Source organism: Theropithecus gelada, chromosome 13 (assembly GCF_003255815.1).
Source record: "Theropithecus gelada isolate Dixy chromosome 13, Tgel_1.0, whole genome shotgun sequence".
Lineage (NCBI taxonomy): Eukaryota > Metazoa > Chordata > Mammalia > Primates > Cercopithecidae > Theropithecus > Theropithecus gelada.
In genome coordinates, this window is record NC_037681.1 from 64,374,726 (window position 1) to 64,391,155 (window position 16,430).

General features: G+C 36.2%; 1 protein-coding gene across 1 annotated transcript in view; it reads right to left on the reverse strand.

Moving 5' to 3' along the window:
- LRPPRC (leucine rich pentatricopeptide repeat containing) overlaps positions 1 to 16,430 on the reverse strand; it is a 119,431-nt gene that overhangs the window by 35,729 nt on the left and 67,272 nt on the right. The window contains exons 24-27 of the mRNA XM_025405824.1: positions 12,002 to 12,126; positions 11,112 to 11,218; positions 2,589 to 2,657; positions 1,767 to 1,857 (exon numbers count right to left, since the gene is read on the reverse strand). Coding sequence (XP_025261609.1) covers positions 1,767 to 1,857; positions 2,589 to 2,657; positions 11,112 to 11,218; positions 12,002 to 12,126 — 392 coding nt within the window. The remainder of the gene's footprint in view (positions 1 to 1,766; positions 1,858 to 2,588; positions 2,658 to 11,111; positions 11,219 to 12,001; positions 12,127 to 16,430) is intronic.

A 16,430-nucleotide genomic window follows, 5' to 3' on the forward strand; every position in this document is an offset into this window, starting at 1 on the left:
AAGACCATCCTGGGCAATGCAGTGGGACCCCGTCTCCACAAAAAGTAAAAGAAAAAAAAAATTTTTTTAGCAGAGTGTGGTGGCACATGCCTGTAGTCCCAGCTACTTGAGAGGCTGAAGTGGGAGGATTTCTTGAGCCCAGGAGGTTGAGGCTGCAGTGAGCTCTGATCACACCACTGTACTCTAGCTGGGGTGACCCTGTCTCAAAAACAAAAAACAAAACAAAACTAATAGTGAAAGTTCTTCTGAATAGGAAGAAGTCTGTGTGGCCCTAGACTACCACATACTTACACTTGTTCTTACCCGCTGCGGTGTTAAGACTTGGTGATGGGGCTGACCCTTTCAGCAGAGCACTACACCTTTACATCTGCAGTGCCTACCACAATGTCTAGCACACAGTAAGGGCTTCATAGATTTTTTTTTTTTTTTTCCTGAATCAAAGTTTATATAGTCTTCTATGAGGACTACTTGAAATAATAAGACACATTCAGACATACAGTCAGTGTTTCTTTTGAGCTTGGCACATTAGAATTTCATCATGAAACTGTTCTTTAAAAGGAAGAAAAAGTAGGTAGAGTGGAATGTTAGTGCTCAAATACAGATTATAATTTGCAATTTGAGGACCAACTGCCTAAAATACAGGTTTTTAATTCTATACATTCAATACCAACCTCAGCATTGTGTGCAAAAATTTGATCATCGCTCAAGCCAAAGTCTTAAGAATTACACTGTGAAGTGTGTATTTCAATAAAACCAAAAATTGGAATATAAATTTTTTAGCAAGTTTAATTTCATTTACATCATCAAGATGTAAAAGAAAGCTTTCAATGGTAATAAACACAAGTCTGAAAAGACAAATAAATCCCCTTATTTGTTTGGTGAAGGGAAATTTGCCAACACAAAAGAAGAACAATAAATCTAGATAAATATCCATGAATCAAATAGGGAAAGGTCACTGGCTGCTCTAGGTGTTATTTCTCTCCACTGAAATATCCTAAAAGAAACTGTAAAGCTCCAAATGTGTACGCTGGTATAAAAGTACTAGAGCATTGTCGGAAAAGAGAGATCAAAAGTTTCTGAAATGTCAAATACAAATACTAAGATTTTAGCCTCAGAAAAGAGTTAAGGATGTGAATGAAGATTAAGGCACAAAAATGAATAATGTAGTGTTGTTTTAGAAATGGAAAATGGAAATCTATTCACAAACCCAGTAACAGGAGATGGGCTGAATAAATTTTAGTACATCTATGTAGTATATTAGTTATTTGTAGGTGATTAAATATAGAAAAATGTTTGTAATATATAACTGAGTCAAAAATATACGACATTTTAAAAACTGTTTAACAATGAGTTTGTATATAGATATGCAAGATATGCATCTTCTTGCAAAAAGAAAAAAATATCTACATACATCAACGTTTTGGTGGTTACCTATTTATAAAAGTGACCAATAAATTTACCTGAAGGTTTAAATAAAAAGAACAGAAAGATCATTCTTACCTCAAAAAGTCCTATTAAATTCTGTGGTTCTGATGAAGGTTTTCGTACTTTCTCATTATTGCAGTAAGAATGTCAGAAATTATGAAGATATACAGTGCCTAGTGCTACAATATAACATTCTGTGATAAAATTCAATTTATTTTGAGGCTGTTGAATGAAAACTGCCTTCTGACAATCCCTGGAGCTCCCTCAAAACCAAACACTCCTTTCCTGCCACTGCCTTCAACAGAATAAATGAAAACATGAAAAATAGTTAAATCACTTACTATACAGTTTTAGCAGATTGTAGTACATCTGGTCTCTATCACATTCAAATAGCTTCTGTGTCAGCTCCACTAATTTTTCCAGAGTTTCAACCTTAAAAGTAAGATTAAGAGATAGATCTACCTTGCTATATATTTTATAGTTAACAAACAGCAGTGGAATAATCTTTCAAATTAGCTTTACCAAAGGGCAGTTTAACTTCATTTCAAAAGTTAATGGGCTGAGCACAACAATGTGAATGAACTTAATGCCACTGAACTGTATACTTACACAGGGTTAAACGATAAATCTTACATTATATTTATTTTACCATGATTTTAAAAAAATTTGGAGTCAAGAACACAACATGAATAACTAATTCAAAGATCTGGGTGGGAGAACTCAATGAGAATATCGTACACTAACAAAATACTTCTCCCTCCAAATTTTACACTCCTCTTGCCCTGGGGCTTTTATTTGGCATGATGCAAACAGGTACCTGCACCAGAGGAGGGCAAGCAGAAATTCCAGAGCTCTGGGAAGCAACTCCTCCTGCCACTAAGGACTAATGAAGGCTTAGTGCATTAGTGCCAAGGACACAAGGTCAGCCTGCTCCAACCAACTAGTTAAAGATAAAATCTTCAGGGCCCAGGTTAACAATTTAGGGTTTCTACTACACCTCAGGAATAATAAATAAGCCATTGCTTATCTGGCAGACAACCAAGATAAACACTGCTTCCACAATGCCCCGTCTCTCGAAATCCCCAAACGTTCATGTGACACAGAGGACCCTTGCCTTTTACTCAGAGTTTTAGGTGACTGAGACATCAAAATCAAATACAAACCTGATTATTTGCAATACATTTGTCACAAAACCACTGAAGCTTTGTAGATCGAGCTCTAATCCCTGGAGTCTGTAAAATAAAATAATCACATAGCACCCAAGGTAAGGCTTCGGCTGAAAATTATTTTTTTCCTCAAAGACAAGTTTCTTTTCTTATGAATTTGCTGCCAAACATATATACTAAACTATATATACTAGTATACAATGTATATACTAAATTTATACTATAACTAATACAAAACTAAAATTAACCCTATAGTTATTATAGACCTTTAAGTAAGATTAGAACAGAGCATAAAACACAGCCTATATTTAACCTGTGCCTAGAAGATACCAATTATTTCCAAATGCTGCATTGCAGGTCAATGTTCATTTCATAAATCTTTAATTATTAAAATGGTTATACTTTCTTTAGTTCAAAAATAAGCAATAAATTAAACTAGAAAATGTCAAATAAAACATGGGTGTGTCAACATTCACATGCATGTGCTCTTTATTTTTTTATTTTTTGAGACAGAGTCCCACTCTATTGCCCAGGATGGAGTGCAGTGGCATGATCTCAGCTCACTGCAACCTCCACCTCACGGGTTTAAGCAATTCTCCTGCCTCAGCCTCCCAAGTAGTTAGGATTACAGGTGTGTGCCACCACGCCTGGCTAATTTTTATATTTTTGGTAGAGACGGGGATGCACTATGTTCGCCAGGCTGGTCTCAAACTCCTGGCCTCAAGTGATCTGCCCATCTCAGCCTCCCAAAGTGCTGGGATTATAGGCATGGGTCACCACGCCTGACCACATGTGCTCTTTCTCATTTACACTCTCTCTCTTGAACACACACACACACACTTACTTTAAATATTCCAATAGACGGCCGGGCGCGGTGGCTCAAGCCTGTAATCCCAGCACTTTGGGAGGCCGAGACGGGCGGATCACGAGGTCAGGAGATCGAGACCATCCTGGCGAACACGGTGAAACCCCGTCTCTACTAAAAAATACAAAAAACTAGCCGGGCGAGGCGGCGGGCGCCTGTAGTCCCAGCTACTCGGGAGGCTGAGGCAGGAGAATGGCGTAAACCCGGGAGGCGGAGCTTGCAGTGAGCTGAGATCTGGCCACTGCACTCCAGCCCGGGCGACAGAGCCAGACTCCGTCTCAAAAAAAATAAATAAATAAAAATAAAAAAATAAATAAATAAATAAATAAATATTCCAATAGACTCAGGAGACAAAAATTATCAATGTTACACAAAATAACAATTGTCACAATAATAAACCATTGGCTTTCGTTTTTAAAAGAAAATGCTTTGCAAAATTCACAGTGATAAAAGTACTCTAATGACTTTTGCCTGGCACCTAAAACTAAATGTTTAGACAGCAAAACAAGCTAAGTACTTTAAAATTGGTTTATAGTCTTAGTTTATTTAAACAATTGAGACGTATGTTACATCCTCAATTCGAAATTACTATTGTTTGGTCAGTAAGTCTGGCCTCAAAGCACTTATTTTACAATTTTGGATACTGGAATAAAATACAAAGCATTTCAACATAATTCCAAGGATTTGTCACTCTACAGTATTTTCATCATCTGTAAGAGGGCTTCACCATTAAACACTACATTTCAATCACAGCATTATAAGAAAACTACATACTCATTAGCCCTGGCTGTTACAGTCTAGAGGAGGTACCTTTCCTGCTTTCTCCACTCACTTCTGTTGATCAAACCAGGTATCCCTTGAATCTAATCTCTTATTTATAAGTCCTCATTATTTTTAATTTAAAAAAATAACATTGTACAATGTTAATTTAAGTACTGAAGTGGAAACTAACATCTTGCAGCTTTGGTGGGATGACAGAAAAACTGGTAGACTAGAAGTTGGATAACTTGTTCTCATTTCTTGTATCCTCTTTTTGGGATAAAAGAAATCACTGATGAATAAATTAGTCATTGAAATATAGTCTCAAATACTATTAATGTCTATATTCAGGCACAATTTCTTCTCAAGGATTTTTCTTACGTTATTTATTTCGTTTCACATGCGTAATACTGAAAATGAAAGCAATGTCAATATATACTAAAAGCCCTTGAAAAATTAAGAAATAATCCTCTTTAGAACATGGCAATATGCAAGGACTACACTCACTCACAACTTTCAGTATTATTGCTGATCCAAATGCCAACAATCTAAACAGCACAACTTTTATGACATACTCTTTCGGTTTGTGGCTGATTAATCTGCCTGTCTTTGGCAAGACAGCCGATTTATATGGCAGATCTTCCCATGTTTCATTTTGAAATTGAGAACTTCAAATATAAATCTCAATCATCAAAAGAACATCTAGGTCAGATTAACTAAATCTCCTAGGCTGCTGTAATAGTCAAGATTTCTGGCTTATCTCTTAACATCGGAACGCTGCAAGTTGAAAGCAGAAATAGAAAATGTAATAAAACCATGGAGAAGAATAGAATTCTAATTGGGATGTTAAATATAACATCAAAAAACAGTTAATGTTAATTAAACTCATCTTTAGTTCTTTCTGTGTTGCTATATACAATCTATCTAATGAATAGTGAGGATAAAATAATTATTTTTATAGAAACAATTGCATGTTTGTTTCCACCTGAACTACTGTGCTTCAAACCACAACTTTCTACAGTTGCAATTCACTAAGTTTAATTGTATAGGGGGAAAAAGTAATCCAAAGCCAAAAATAATTGTCATTACTTTAATTTCATTGCAACACTCTGATGTAAATTTACCATAAAAGCTTATCATAAACTTCTATGTATACTAGTAAAAACAGATATCCAATAATTATTACCTGTTAAGTAAAAAGAAATGAAAGTTTTTCTACTGCATTTCAAACTCTGTCTCAAGGAAGATTATCCTGAATTTAACTCAAATAGAAATTTTCACCTGTTCTGATTTTTCTTGCCACTACTGCTGGAGATGTCAAATGAAAGCAACAACAAAAACCGCCCGCTCTAGCCTCATGTCCCCTAGTTAACACAGTAGGAGGAAAAACCATGTCCACAAGGGCTTTAAAGAAGGGACAAAGACAAGAACATGCTGGAGAAGGTGGCATGCACCTATAGTCCCAGCTACTCGGGAGGCTGAAACAGGAGAATTGCTTGAGGCCAGAAGTTCAAGGCTGCAGTGTGTTATGACTGCACCTGTGAATAGCCAATACACTCCAGTCTGGGTAACATAGTGTGACCCCCATCTCTTTAAAAAAAACAACATCCCCACCCCAACCTAAGTACCGTTCAAGTACAACTGACCCGTGAACAATGTAGGGGTTAGAGTTTGACCATCTGTGCAGTCAAAAACCCACATATAACTTTTGACTTCCCAAAGACTGAACTACTAATAGTCTACAGGTGACTGAAGTCTTACCAATAACAAATAATTGATTAATGCATATTTTGTATGTTACATGTATTATATACTATATCCTTACAATAAAGTAAGCTACAGCAAGAAAATGTTAAGAAAATCGTAAGAAAGAGAAAATACATTTACAGTATTGTATTTTTTGATATTGTAAGTTTATGACATCTTTTTACAAGATGAATTTCTATCTGAAATGGCAGGCAACCAGAGCTGCAAACCTCAATCTACAGTACATATCAAGCAATTCAACCTTTTCTTGAAATGTCACAACTTTACTTCTTAGAAGCACTTCCAGCATCACTAGTGATACTGTGTATGGATGTCATGGTGTTATTCAAAATAATTACAGTAATACAATATGTACTACAGTGAATTTAATGTACTTATGACTAGTACTTTGTTACTTTTGTTTGCATTTCTCTCAGCTGTGAATGGCAGCGTGTATAGTCTATGCTGTGTGTAAGTTTTGATAAATGTTAACTTTTAATAATAGATTTGTATATGTTTTGTGGTAGCAAATGATAAGATAGACTAGAATCCGCCTATATTTTAAGCATTCATGATATACCTTTTTCTTAATTTTTTTCAGTATTTCTAGGCTATGCAGTTCATCTGCGAGTTTTTTCAAATCTCCAAAAACTTTTCCAATATAGTTACTGAAAAAAAGCCTACACGTAAGTGGACCTACACAATCCAAACCTATGTTGTTCAAGGATCAACTATATTTATCCCCATAGATAGCACAGAACAGGGAGCAAGAAAGGTCTCATGGTACTTATTAAATCTTTTAGCATTTGTCCTTTTCTCTAAAATTTTCCAAGATAGACTTGAAGACCATGTATAATAAGGGGGAAAATATGAACTAAAAATTATCCACCTGATCAGGTGTTATAGGAGACACAAAACTAACTCACGAAAGAAGGGGGTATACATTTACATGAGAACTGACATATCTTGAAATTTTGGGGGACAAGACAAAAAAACAAAAACAAACAAATGAAAAAAAACCCCTAGCTCTAAAATCCATCGTCTGTGTATAGGATTCACCCTGGCTTATTAAGGAAGGCAAATGGGATAAAAAGTCCTGAATTAGTAACAAAGACTGGGAGATCACTGGAATCCAAACTTTTGGTCTTAAAAGTCATCAAAAGAGTTTTTCCCCCCACTGAGAAGAGATCAAAATTTACTCTGGCTGCAGTGTGATGGAAAGGCAAAACAGCAGATAAGGAGAGAGGGAAAAGTCAAGAAAGAGGAATTCTGGAGAAAGGGTAAGTTGTTTTTGACAGTTCAGGTATTGAGGGGTCATGAGATCATGGAGGTAGGAAGGTACAGGGGAACCAACAGAAAACAGAAACTCAGGGCCTGGTTTCAAATTCCATAACTACTATACGTTGAGTATCCCTTATCCAAAATGCTTGTGACCAGAAGCGTTTCAGATTTCAGATTTTTCTGACTTTTGGATTATCTGTATTATTTACTAGTTGCACATTCCAAATTCGAAAATCCAAAATCTTGTAAGCATTATTTTTAACGGCCACATCATTCCATTTCATAAACAAACTGAAGTTCATTTGCGCCCTTTCTCCTTTGAGAAAAACTTTCACTGTTACAGGTAATAATCATAATTTATAATCTTTACCTACTTTGCTTTTCAGATCATTTAGGCTCATTTAGGATCATTTCTCAAAAGTGGGTCAAATGTCATTACCATTATGAAAGCCCCTGATACATAAAGACAGCAATGTTGTTATGACTTTATGGATGGGATCTCCTTTATGGTTCCTATAGCAGAGCCAGAACTAAAACTCAGGGTTCCTGAGTGCTAGTCCAATAGTCCTATTGCTAGAAATTATGGTAAAATAAGGTATTTCTCTGTAAACAAACAAACAGAAAAATGACTTCATTCTTTTAGTCTATGATCTTTTCAGGTACTTCATTTACCTCCCAGGAAGAAAGTGTTGCAGACCATATCAAGTATCACTTTTCGGGTTACTCATTTTTTTTTTTCAAGACCAGGCAGAGATTATATATACAAGCAAAAAAGTTAAATAACGTATGAAATGTAACCATATTAAAGGTTTTCTATCAAGAAATGTATTATTGAATTTAACCCTTACCCCTTTGAGCAGTTCTGCAATCACTTACTGAGTGCCTGTCATGTGCCAGGCACTGCTAGGTTCTCAGAACCAACACAAAGATGAGAAAAAAATTCTGCTTTAAACTTAGCATTTCTTACTCTAACCTCTTCCCTTGGGTTTGATTCCCAAGAGTTCTTGAGACAGCCTACAGAGGATGTATCTGCAGAAGAGATAAAAAGATTGACTTCTACACAGGAAAGAATGGCATAGAGAAGGAAGGGAATCAAACTAACATTTATTAAATGTCTGATAATGTACCAGACACTCCAGATGTCATTTTATTAGTGTTATCTAATAAGAGTTCTAAGAGGCAGAAGGATAAAGGGAGGAACCTCTTTGCTGCCTCAGGGTCCTGGCCCAGGCAGTTCCTTCTGCTTGGAATGCTTTTGTCTCTACTCTAAGTGGAAACGCACAATTCATCTTTTAATTCTCACCCCAAACACTGCTACACTCAAAATTAGGGTAATGGTGGTGGATTTTTAAGACACTTTACTCAGTCATCTCAAATGCTATGTAAATAACGGATAGAGACCCGAGTTAACAGAAAATAGGGTGAATTAACATAGGTACAAGATAAACGGAGCTCTTAGATCTGATACAGTATCTCCTATCATGAACCCTTAAAGGTGGTATTGGCAGATTTCTTCATCTGAAACCTCCAGAATGAAGCTCTTTAGCGAAGGTGATTGATAGCATTTGCATGGCTTCCGAGTTGGACCAGTTTCCCCTTCCCTCCTTCCTTTCCTTCTCAGTCTTTCTCCCTTCCCTTCATTCCAGTTGAAGAGATAGACCTTTAATAAGAGAATCTACAAAATGTAGTAATTGCTGTAAGATGAAGTGTTATAGAAAGGACTTTTTTCAGACTAGGTCTTTCTGAGGATGGCTTGTGCCCAGGAGGTCAAGGCTGCAGTAAGCTAAGCCACCACTGTACTACACAGCCTGGGTAACAAAGCAAGACCCTGTCTCAAAAAAAAAAAAAAAAAAGACTGGAGACTGTCAAATATATTACACATAACACATGATACACGTATGCCAACTCATTTTAAAAACAGACAAAAAAACAGGTCATATTTACTACACACTGAACCTTGCCTATGACTGGTTTATCTAATTATTTCCACAATGCTTCAAATACAAAGCAAGTCTGGAAATTCAACCATAGTGAATCTACCCAATGATAAGACACTATTGCTTTTTTTGGGAATTATAAAAATGTTGCTCATGACTTGTAGTATTCTTTCTGTAAAGCTATTCTTTACCCTTTAAAAAATTTTGTACACACCTACTATAAAAATTCTGTCACCAGCAGACAGCCATTCCTAAATGTGGTTGTACTCTGGCAAAGCTCTAAGTAATTAAGAGGCAGTCTTCCCTTGCCTATTCATGTGACAAACATGTACCTTATGCTGAACATCGTATTTTGAATTACGTGAGGTAAAGAAGACAACACAATCCTTACCTTTAAGGGGCAAAGGGAATTATTATTATTGATCACTTACCATAATCCAGGAAACATGCAAGCTGCTTTACCTACATTATGTGATTGAATCTTAAAGACAGGTATTATGTTCTCTTTTATACATGAGGAAGCTTAGAAAGGTTTAGTAACTTGTCCGTTATCACATAAGCAGGTAGATGGCAAAACAAGAAATCACTCTTCTGCCTCTGGCTCTGTCACATCTTACTACACAAAGACAGGCACATGCTTTCCTCGTGTAGAACCTCTCAAAGCTGAGCTTCATTTCTGCTCTGATCAGTGACCTGCTAATACTGACACTGTACATATAGGGCAGCAGAACTCAATAGCCAGACAGCTCTTCTCAGGTTTGGATTCACTGTACTTTTAGAAGTGAATGTGGAAGAAATTATACCATTTTCTAGAAAATGTAAATGAACCACTTAAACTACAGAAGCGCCTGTCCAACATAGCACGACAGCACGCCCCACTGTCCGCTGACAAGTGGGCAGACTGAGTCATAAAATGAAAAGAGAAGAAAGTTCTGAATTGATTTCACAGTCCTCCTTTTCTATACTACACCATTCTCTTCAAAAAACATCAGGAGGAAAAAAATATAGTTTTCTGGGTTGTGTGCCTACATTTTCAGTTTCATGATAAGCAGTCATCAATATACAAATAAGGAGGTCAAACACCACTGTTGCATCCTGTCCCCTGTTTATTTTTGGAAAACAACACTGACTAAAAGCAAAGTATAATCTGAGAAAACCCATGATTATTGATGTATTTATAAGTTAACAGTTTCAATCACATGAAATAATTTTTCTTAAGGCAATGGGTCCATCTTCTGTGAAATGTTTTGTTTTCTTAGTGGACACAGAATTGTTTAATAGTGAAATTAATCACAATTTGGACAGACTTTTATAGTTAGCCCTTGACTTATCAATTCCACCAAGCAAAATTTAGTAAAGCCTAGATAAAATATACTAATCCTAAATAGGCCAGGTTTGTCACCTACCATTTCCCATAAGCTGCTTACCATAGTGGGAAAAAAAAAAAAAGAAGAAGAAGAAGAAAATTTAAATTAAATGCCAAACAGTTGCAGACAGCACTTGTTTGGCTGATTAACTTGTAGACAAGCATTACAAATAAATCTGAGCATGGTCTGCAGCAAATTAAATTCCACTGCTTTTAAGAACAAAGAATTCTTTGGCAAAGAGGATTAGCAACTTTACACCCCGGAATGCCAGTTTAATTTAATTGTTCCACAATCCAAGATTTAATATGCAAATATCATTTTGATATATAATAGTGAATTTAACAAAGTGAGGAAACAAATTTAATATACAACCAGACTGCCTTTTCTGAACTGTAATTATATACAAAAAAGAAGCTGGCCGAGATCCCCCTCCCCCCACATTATTGGGATTGAATTCTATTAACATGAATCAGAACAAGTGTAATTAAAGGTTAAAATTTTTAAATGTATTCTAATTAAGAGTCTAAATAGCTCTACAATTAGAATACTGTAGTTAAAATCACACCTCAATGATCTTCTTGGCCTCTTTGTAATTTCCTGTTTGTAGGAAGGCAAAGAAGAGATCATACAGCATAATCATTTCACCTTGTTCTTGGCTCACAAAGTCCATTGCTAGGGAGGAGAGAAAAAATATACATATTAGGAGAAAAAAAAAAAAACACCAGAAAAAACAGTATCATATGAAGTTCCAGACAAATACAAGAAAAATGTTTTAAAAAACAAATATTAAGAATAACTTAAAGATTATAGCTATATTGACTAATTAAGTACCTAACAGAGTAGCTTCAAAGAGAACTAGTAAGGATAAGGGTAAAAAAATCTTCATAAAGGCAGATCACCAAGAAGTAGAACACAAAAATAATAGACATTTTTTCAAAATGAACAGTTACTAAAATCAAGAACATGTGTAATATTGGAAATCTACCCGATATTTTTCTTTTAGATTTCACAAGTATAAAGAAAGTTTATCTGAATGTGCTGGCCTTCTGCTGAAGTTTCTCTTAACAATACACTAGGCCGGGCGCGGTGGCTCAAGCCTGTAATCCCAGCACTTTGGGAGGCCGAGGCGGGTTGATCATGAGGTCAGGAGATCGAGACCATCCTGGCTAACATGGTGAAACCCCGTCTCTACTAAAAATACAAAAAACTAGCCGGGCGTGGTGGCGGGCGCCTGTAGTCCCAGCTACTCGGAGGCTGAGGCAGGAGAATGGCGTGAACCTGGGAGGCGGAGCTTGCAGTGAGCCGAGATCGCGCCACTGCACTCCAGCCTGGGTGACACAGCGCGAGACTCCGTCTCAAAAAAAAAAAAAAAAAAAAAAAAAACAATACACTAAGATTAAATAAGCAAGAAGGGAAAAAAATCCAACTACATTAAGATATTAGAAAGTGACTAACCTTTCTGAATTAGATCAGTCTCGCCTTTCTCTATCAGTTTACACAAGATATCATGCATCCTTGGTAATATTTTATACTTTTCATAGCAGTCAATGGCGACATCAAGAGCGGTAGACAGGTCATCCCTTAGAAGCAAAAAAATTAACGAATAAAATAAATCTAATTCAGCTTAGTCTCTCAGTAATACTTTAGAGAGGTATTTAATGACCAGTTAATATGTAAACAACTGAGCTTTACTTAAGGTAGAGAACCACAAAGCTAAAATGAGGGGAAAAAAAGAAACAATTTCTCTATATAAGTAAATGTTCTGAATACATACATCATCAGCAGTCCACTATTTACTCTGCTTCATCTTTTATTATTTCATGTGTTAAACGGTACTTTTTTAAAAAGTCCAAATAGATAAAGGCATTCTCTGATTTTATTATAAATTCTGACTTTATGTAGTAAGTGCTGTAAGAATGTATTATTTCTAGTCAGGCACGGTGGCTCTCGGCTGTAATCCCAGCAGTTTGGGAGGCTGAGGCTGGTGGATCACCTCAGGTGAGTCAGGCTGAGCCACCGCGCCCAGCGAAATCAGTTCCTTAAACAGTGTGGTACTATACTCTTGTGGGTCCTTAAAAAGTATTCTTCCCCCCTTTAAAAGGACAACGTCGGCCGGGCGCGGTGGCTCACGCCTGTAATCCCAGCACTTTGGGAGGCCGAGACGGGCGGATCACGAGGTCAGGAGACCGAGATCATCCTGGCTAACACGGTGAAACCCCGTCTCTACTAAAAAATACAAAAAAAAAAAAAAAAAAAACTAGCCGGGCGAGGTGACGGGCGCCTGTAGTCCCAGCTACTCGGGAGACTGAGGCAGGAGAATGACGTAAACCCGGGAGGCGGAGCTTGCAGTGAGCTGAGATCCAGCCACTACACTCCAGCCTGGGCGACAGAGCGAGACTCGTCTCAAAAAAACAAACAAACAAACAAAAAAGGACAATGTCAGTATGAGAAATATTTAAGATCTTGCAAGACCGGCTGTGGTGGCTCACGCCTGTAATCCCAGCACTCTGGGAGGCCGCGGAGGGCGGATCACCTGAGGTCGGGAGTGTGAGACCAGACTAACCAACATGAAGAAACCCCGTCTCTACTAAAAATACAAAATTAGCCGGGCGTGATGGCGCATGCCTGTAATCCCAGCTACTCCGGGGGCTGAGGCAGGAGAATCCCTTGAACCCAGGAGGTGGAAGTTGCAGTTAGCTGAGATCATGCCACTGCACTCCAGCGCAACAAGAGTGAAACTGTTTCCAAAAAAAAAAAATCCTTTGGAAAAATTATAGAGATTATATGATCCAATTCTACTTGCCACCCCCTTTTACTTTCAAAGAAATAAAGAAATTGGGGCATCTAGAGACTAGCTGATTTGATTAAGGCTAACAGGTAAACAGAGCAAGCAAGTAGTTGGACTTCCCATTGTCAGTTCAGTACATCTAATTACACAATATGCTTTATTAAAAGTACTGGTATCTGAATAATCTAATAAAGTGGTGCAATTTAGAATAAGAAATTAAAGATTTATGAAAAGAGAGTATGAAAGGTATTTTAAAAAGAGGCATGGTTAGAAACATGGCTCCAAGTACAACTAGTGACAATTAGTGAAAATCTTTGTAGAGAATATAAATGTCTCATACACAAAACAGTTTTCAAAATCAGAAAGTCCTTTTATACTTTCCGTTAAAGCCTTCACGTTTTTGTCCCTTATACAAATGTTACGCTGCCCTAAATTGAATTACTATTTTACCTAGATTTGATTTTAAGCCATACTAAAAAAGTAAAAGACAACGAAGAAATGTTAATTTTGTTGCAATAATACTGACACAGTGAAAAACGAGCCTATCCTGATGAAACTCTTACCTTATCCCCTTACTAAGCCCTGTTTACAGTGCATCTTCTGGCACCCTACAGAGTCATTTGAATTTTTGTCATTTGGGGTGAAGACTAAATTACAGGTTAATTTCAAAACCGCAAGTAGATGTTGCAGGCTAGATTACTGTCATACAAGAGAAATGGTACAGTAGCTACCACATATGATATAAAGCTTTATATAATCAGTATTTTCCCTTACTTCAGACACAGGTTCAGTTATTGCCCTTCTATAATTCTGCTTAACGAAAAACTACTAAAACATTTTTTAAGAGCAAAGCTAACACATACAATTTTTTTTAGGCGGCATGATTTGCTTTTCCAGATCAATTCCCAAACTAGAATAGTATTGTCTCAATTGTATTTCCCCCTACATTAGGTCAAAGCTATCAATAAATGAATGAATAATTGTTCTGTCAATCAAAGCGACATGTTAATAGTCTTTGGTCTCCAAATATATGCTTCTGAAGATTATACATGTTCAGAACAACAACAGAAAAGACAAGAATAGCAAAATGGAAATAAGTCATATACTTGTAATTTTAAGTACCAACATTACTGCTCTTAGGATGCCAACAAAATGAATTAGAAATTTATAATGAAATACCTCATACAAAGTGTACTGGAGATAAAAATTAAGTTAATGACTAGCCAGTTCTTCAGTCCCTGTTATCTAATCCTGACTTGTGGTTGGATCATGTCATTTTAAAAGATAAAAATTTACATTCCCCACATAATTTATGTCACTATTAATCTTTCATATTAAAGCTTGAAAACTTAGGTGATGATGGAAATGAAAAATATGGTTTAAAGCACCTAAAATTTGCATTGCTATGAAGATAGCTGTGTAGTCATAGGACTTTGGGATTTCCATCCCAACTGATAAGAGTACTTATGCTACTCAGCTGTAGCAATGTGATACATTTCTAGAAGTGGTGATGAAAAGCAGGTTATCACAACAGCTGAACTCAAGGACATTTGGGTTCCCTCTTAGTTCTAATAGGTTCCATGACTCTGTGCTTATTAGGTTCATCTAAAGTGTTTTGCACAAGCAGAGAAAATCGTCAGGTGAAAATACCACTTTTATTAGGCAGGATGAAATCCGTAAGGGAAGCACAATATCAAAAGGAGAAAGGTAAAAACTGCTTTACAGCCAAAATGTGGGACAACACATTACCAATCAGTATACTTCTAGCTTCTGTGACCCAAAGTGATCTGTGAATTTCGTTGAGCGCTAGAAATGATTTAAAAATCCTATTAAGAAATAACAATAATCCTTTGAAGGAATTAATGTTGACACATTAATTTTACATTCGAAACTTTGAGCCCATGCTTGTATCAGCATATATGCATAATTCCTAAAGCTTTACAAATATTTAAAGCCTCACTCCTAATAAAAATTGTCAATGCTTTCACAAATGACACTAAAAGAAAAGTCAACTCTATAGCATACTATTATCCCTTTAAAAAAAAAATCAAGACAACTCCCCCAAAATTTCAGTAGATTACATAATTTTCATGCATAAAATTACATACACTTAATAAAAAGCAATCATTTTAAAAAGCAGTATTTTGTTTGGTGCAAATTAAAAATATAAGCTTTACAAAAATTCTGTGAGTCTATGAAATAAAGGTAAAATTGAGGAAAAGATTCTGTAATTCTAAATTTTAAGAACATATATATGAGATAGGCTGGGTCCAGCAAGAAATTTGGAAACTTAAAATAGCGTTAAATTCATTAGTTTGAATGGACTCACTTGGCCTGTATCAAAATTCATTCTAGAATCTAGAATTCAGTTCTTAAGGGAACATGACTACACAGAACTACTATAAACTACAATTTCTTATTATCACATGGACAAACATCCAGAAAAATAAGCTTGAAGCTCAGATGGCAAATCTGATAGTAGCACTTGTTTGAGTCCTCATTCTGAAACTGAAGTATGCTATAACGTCACTGACAGAAAAACAAACTTTGCTGGACAGACATTTCTATGGGACATCCACCAATCATAAAACTATCCACTTTGAGATACCAAGAAACACGTACTCCTAACTCACATACATTCCTCAATACATATACCTGTAAAATCATAAATGTGTTTCATACAATCTGGAATTGTTAACACAACCACGAGTGACAACTATCTATTCATCTACCAGTAGCTTTAAACTTAGTCTCGCAACTTATACTAAGTAACTTTCTAATTCCAGAGAGTATACTTAAACAACAAAAGAAAGATGACAAGTACTGATTTCTTTTTTATTGGAATAAAGTACTTTAACCTTATACATTGTTAGTGAAGTGGCAATTTATGTAAAGGGCCTTCCTTACTGAAATGCTCTCAAATCTGAAATCACTACAGAAAAGAGGGGCTGTGGGGGGAGAAAAAAGTTTAAAAAAGAAAAAACAAACAAAAACCAAACTGAACTCCTTAAAAACAAACTCTCTTACAAATCCTAAGCAGATGTTCAATATGGGAAGACACCAATTCAAGAGAAGCCATCATCTTCACAAAAATTA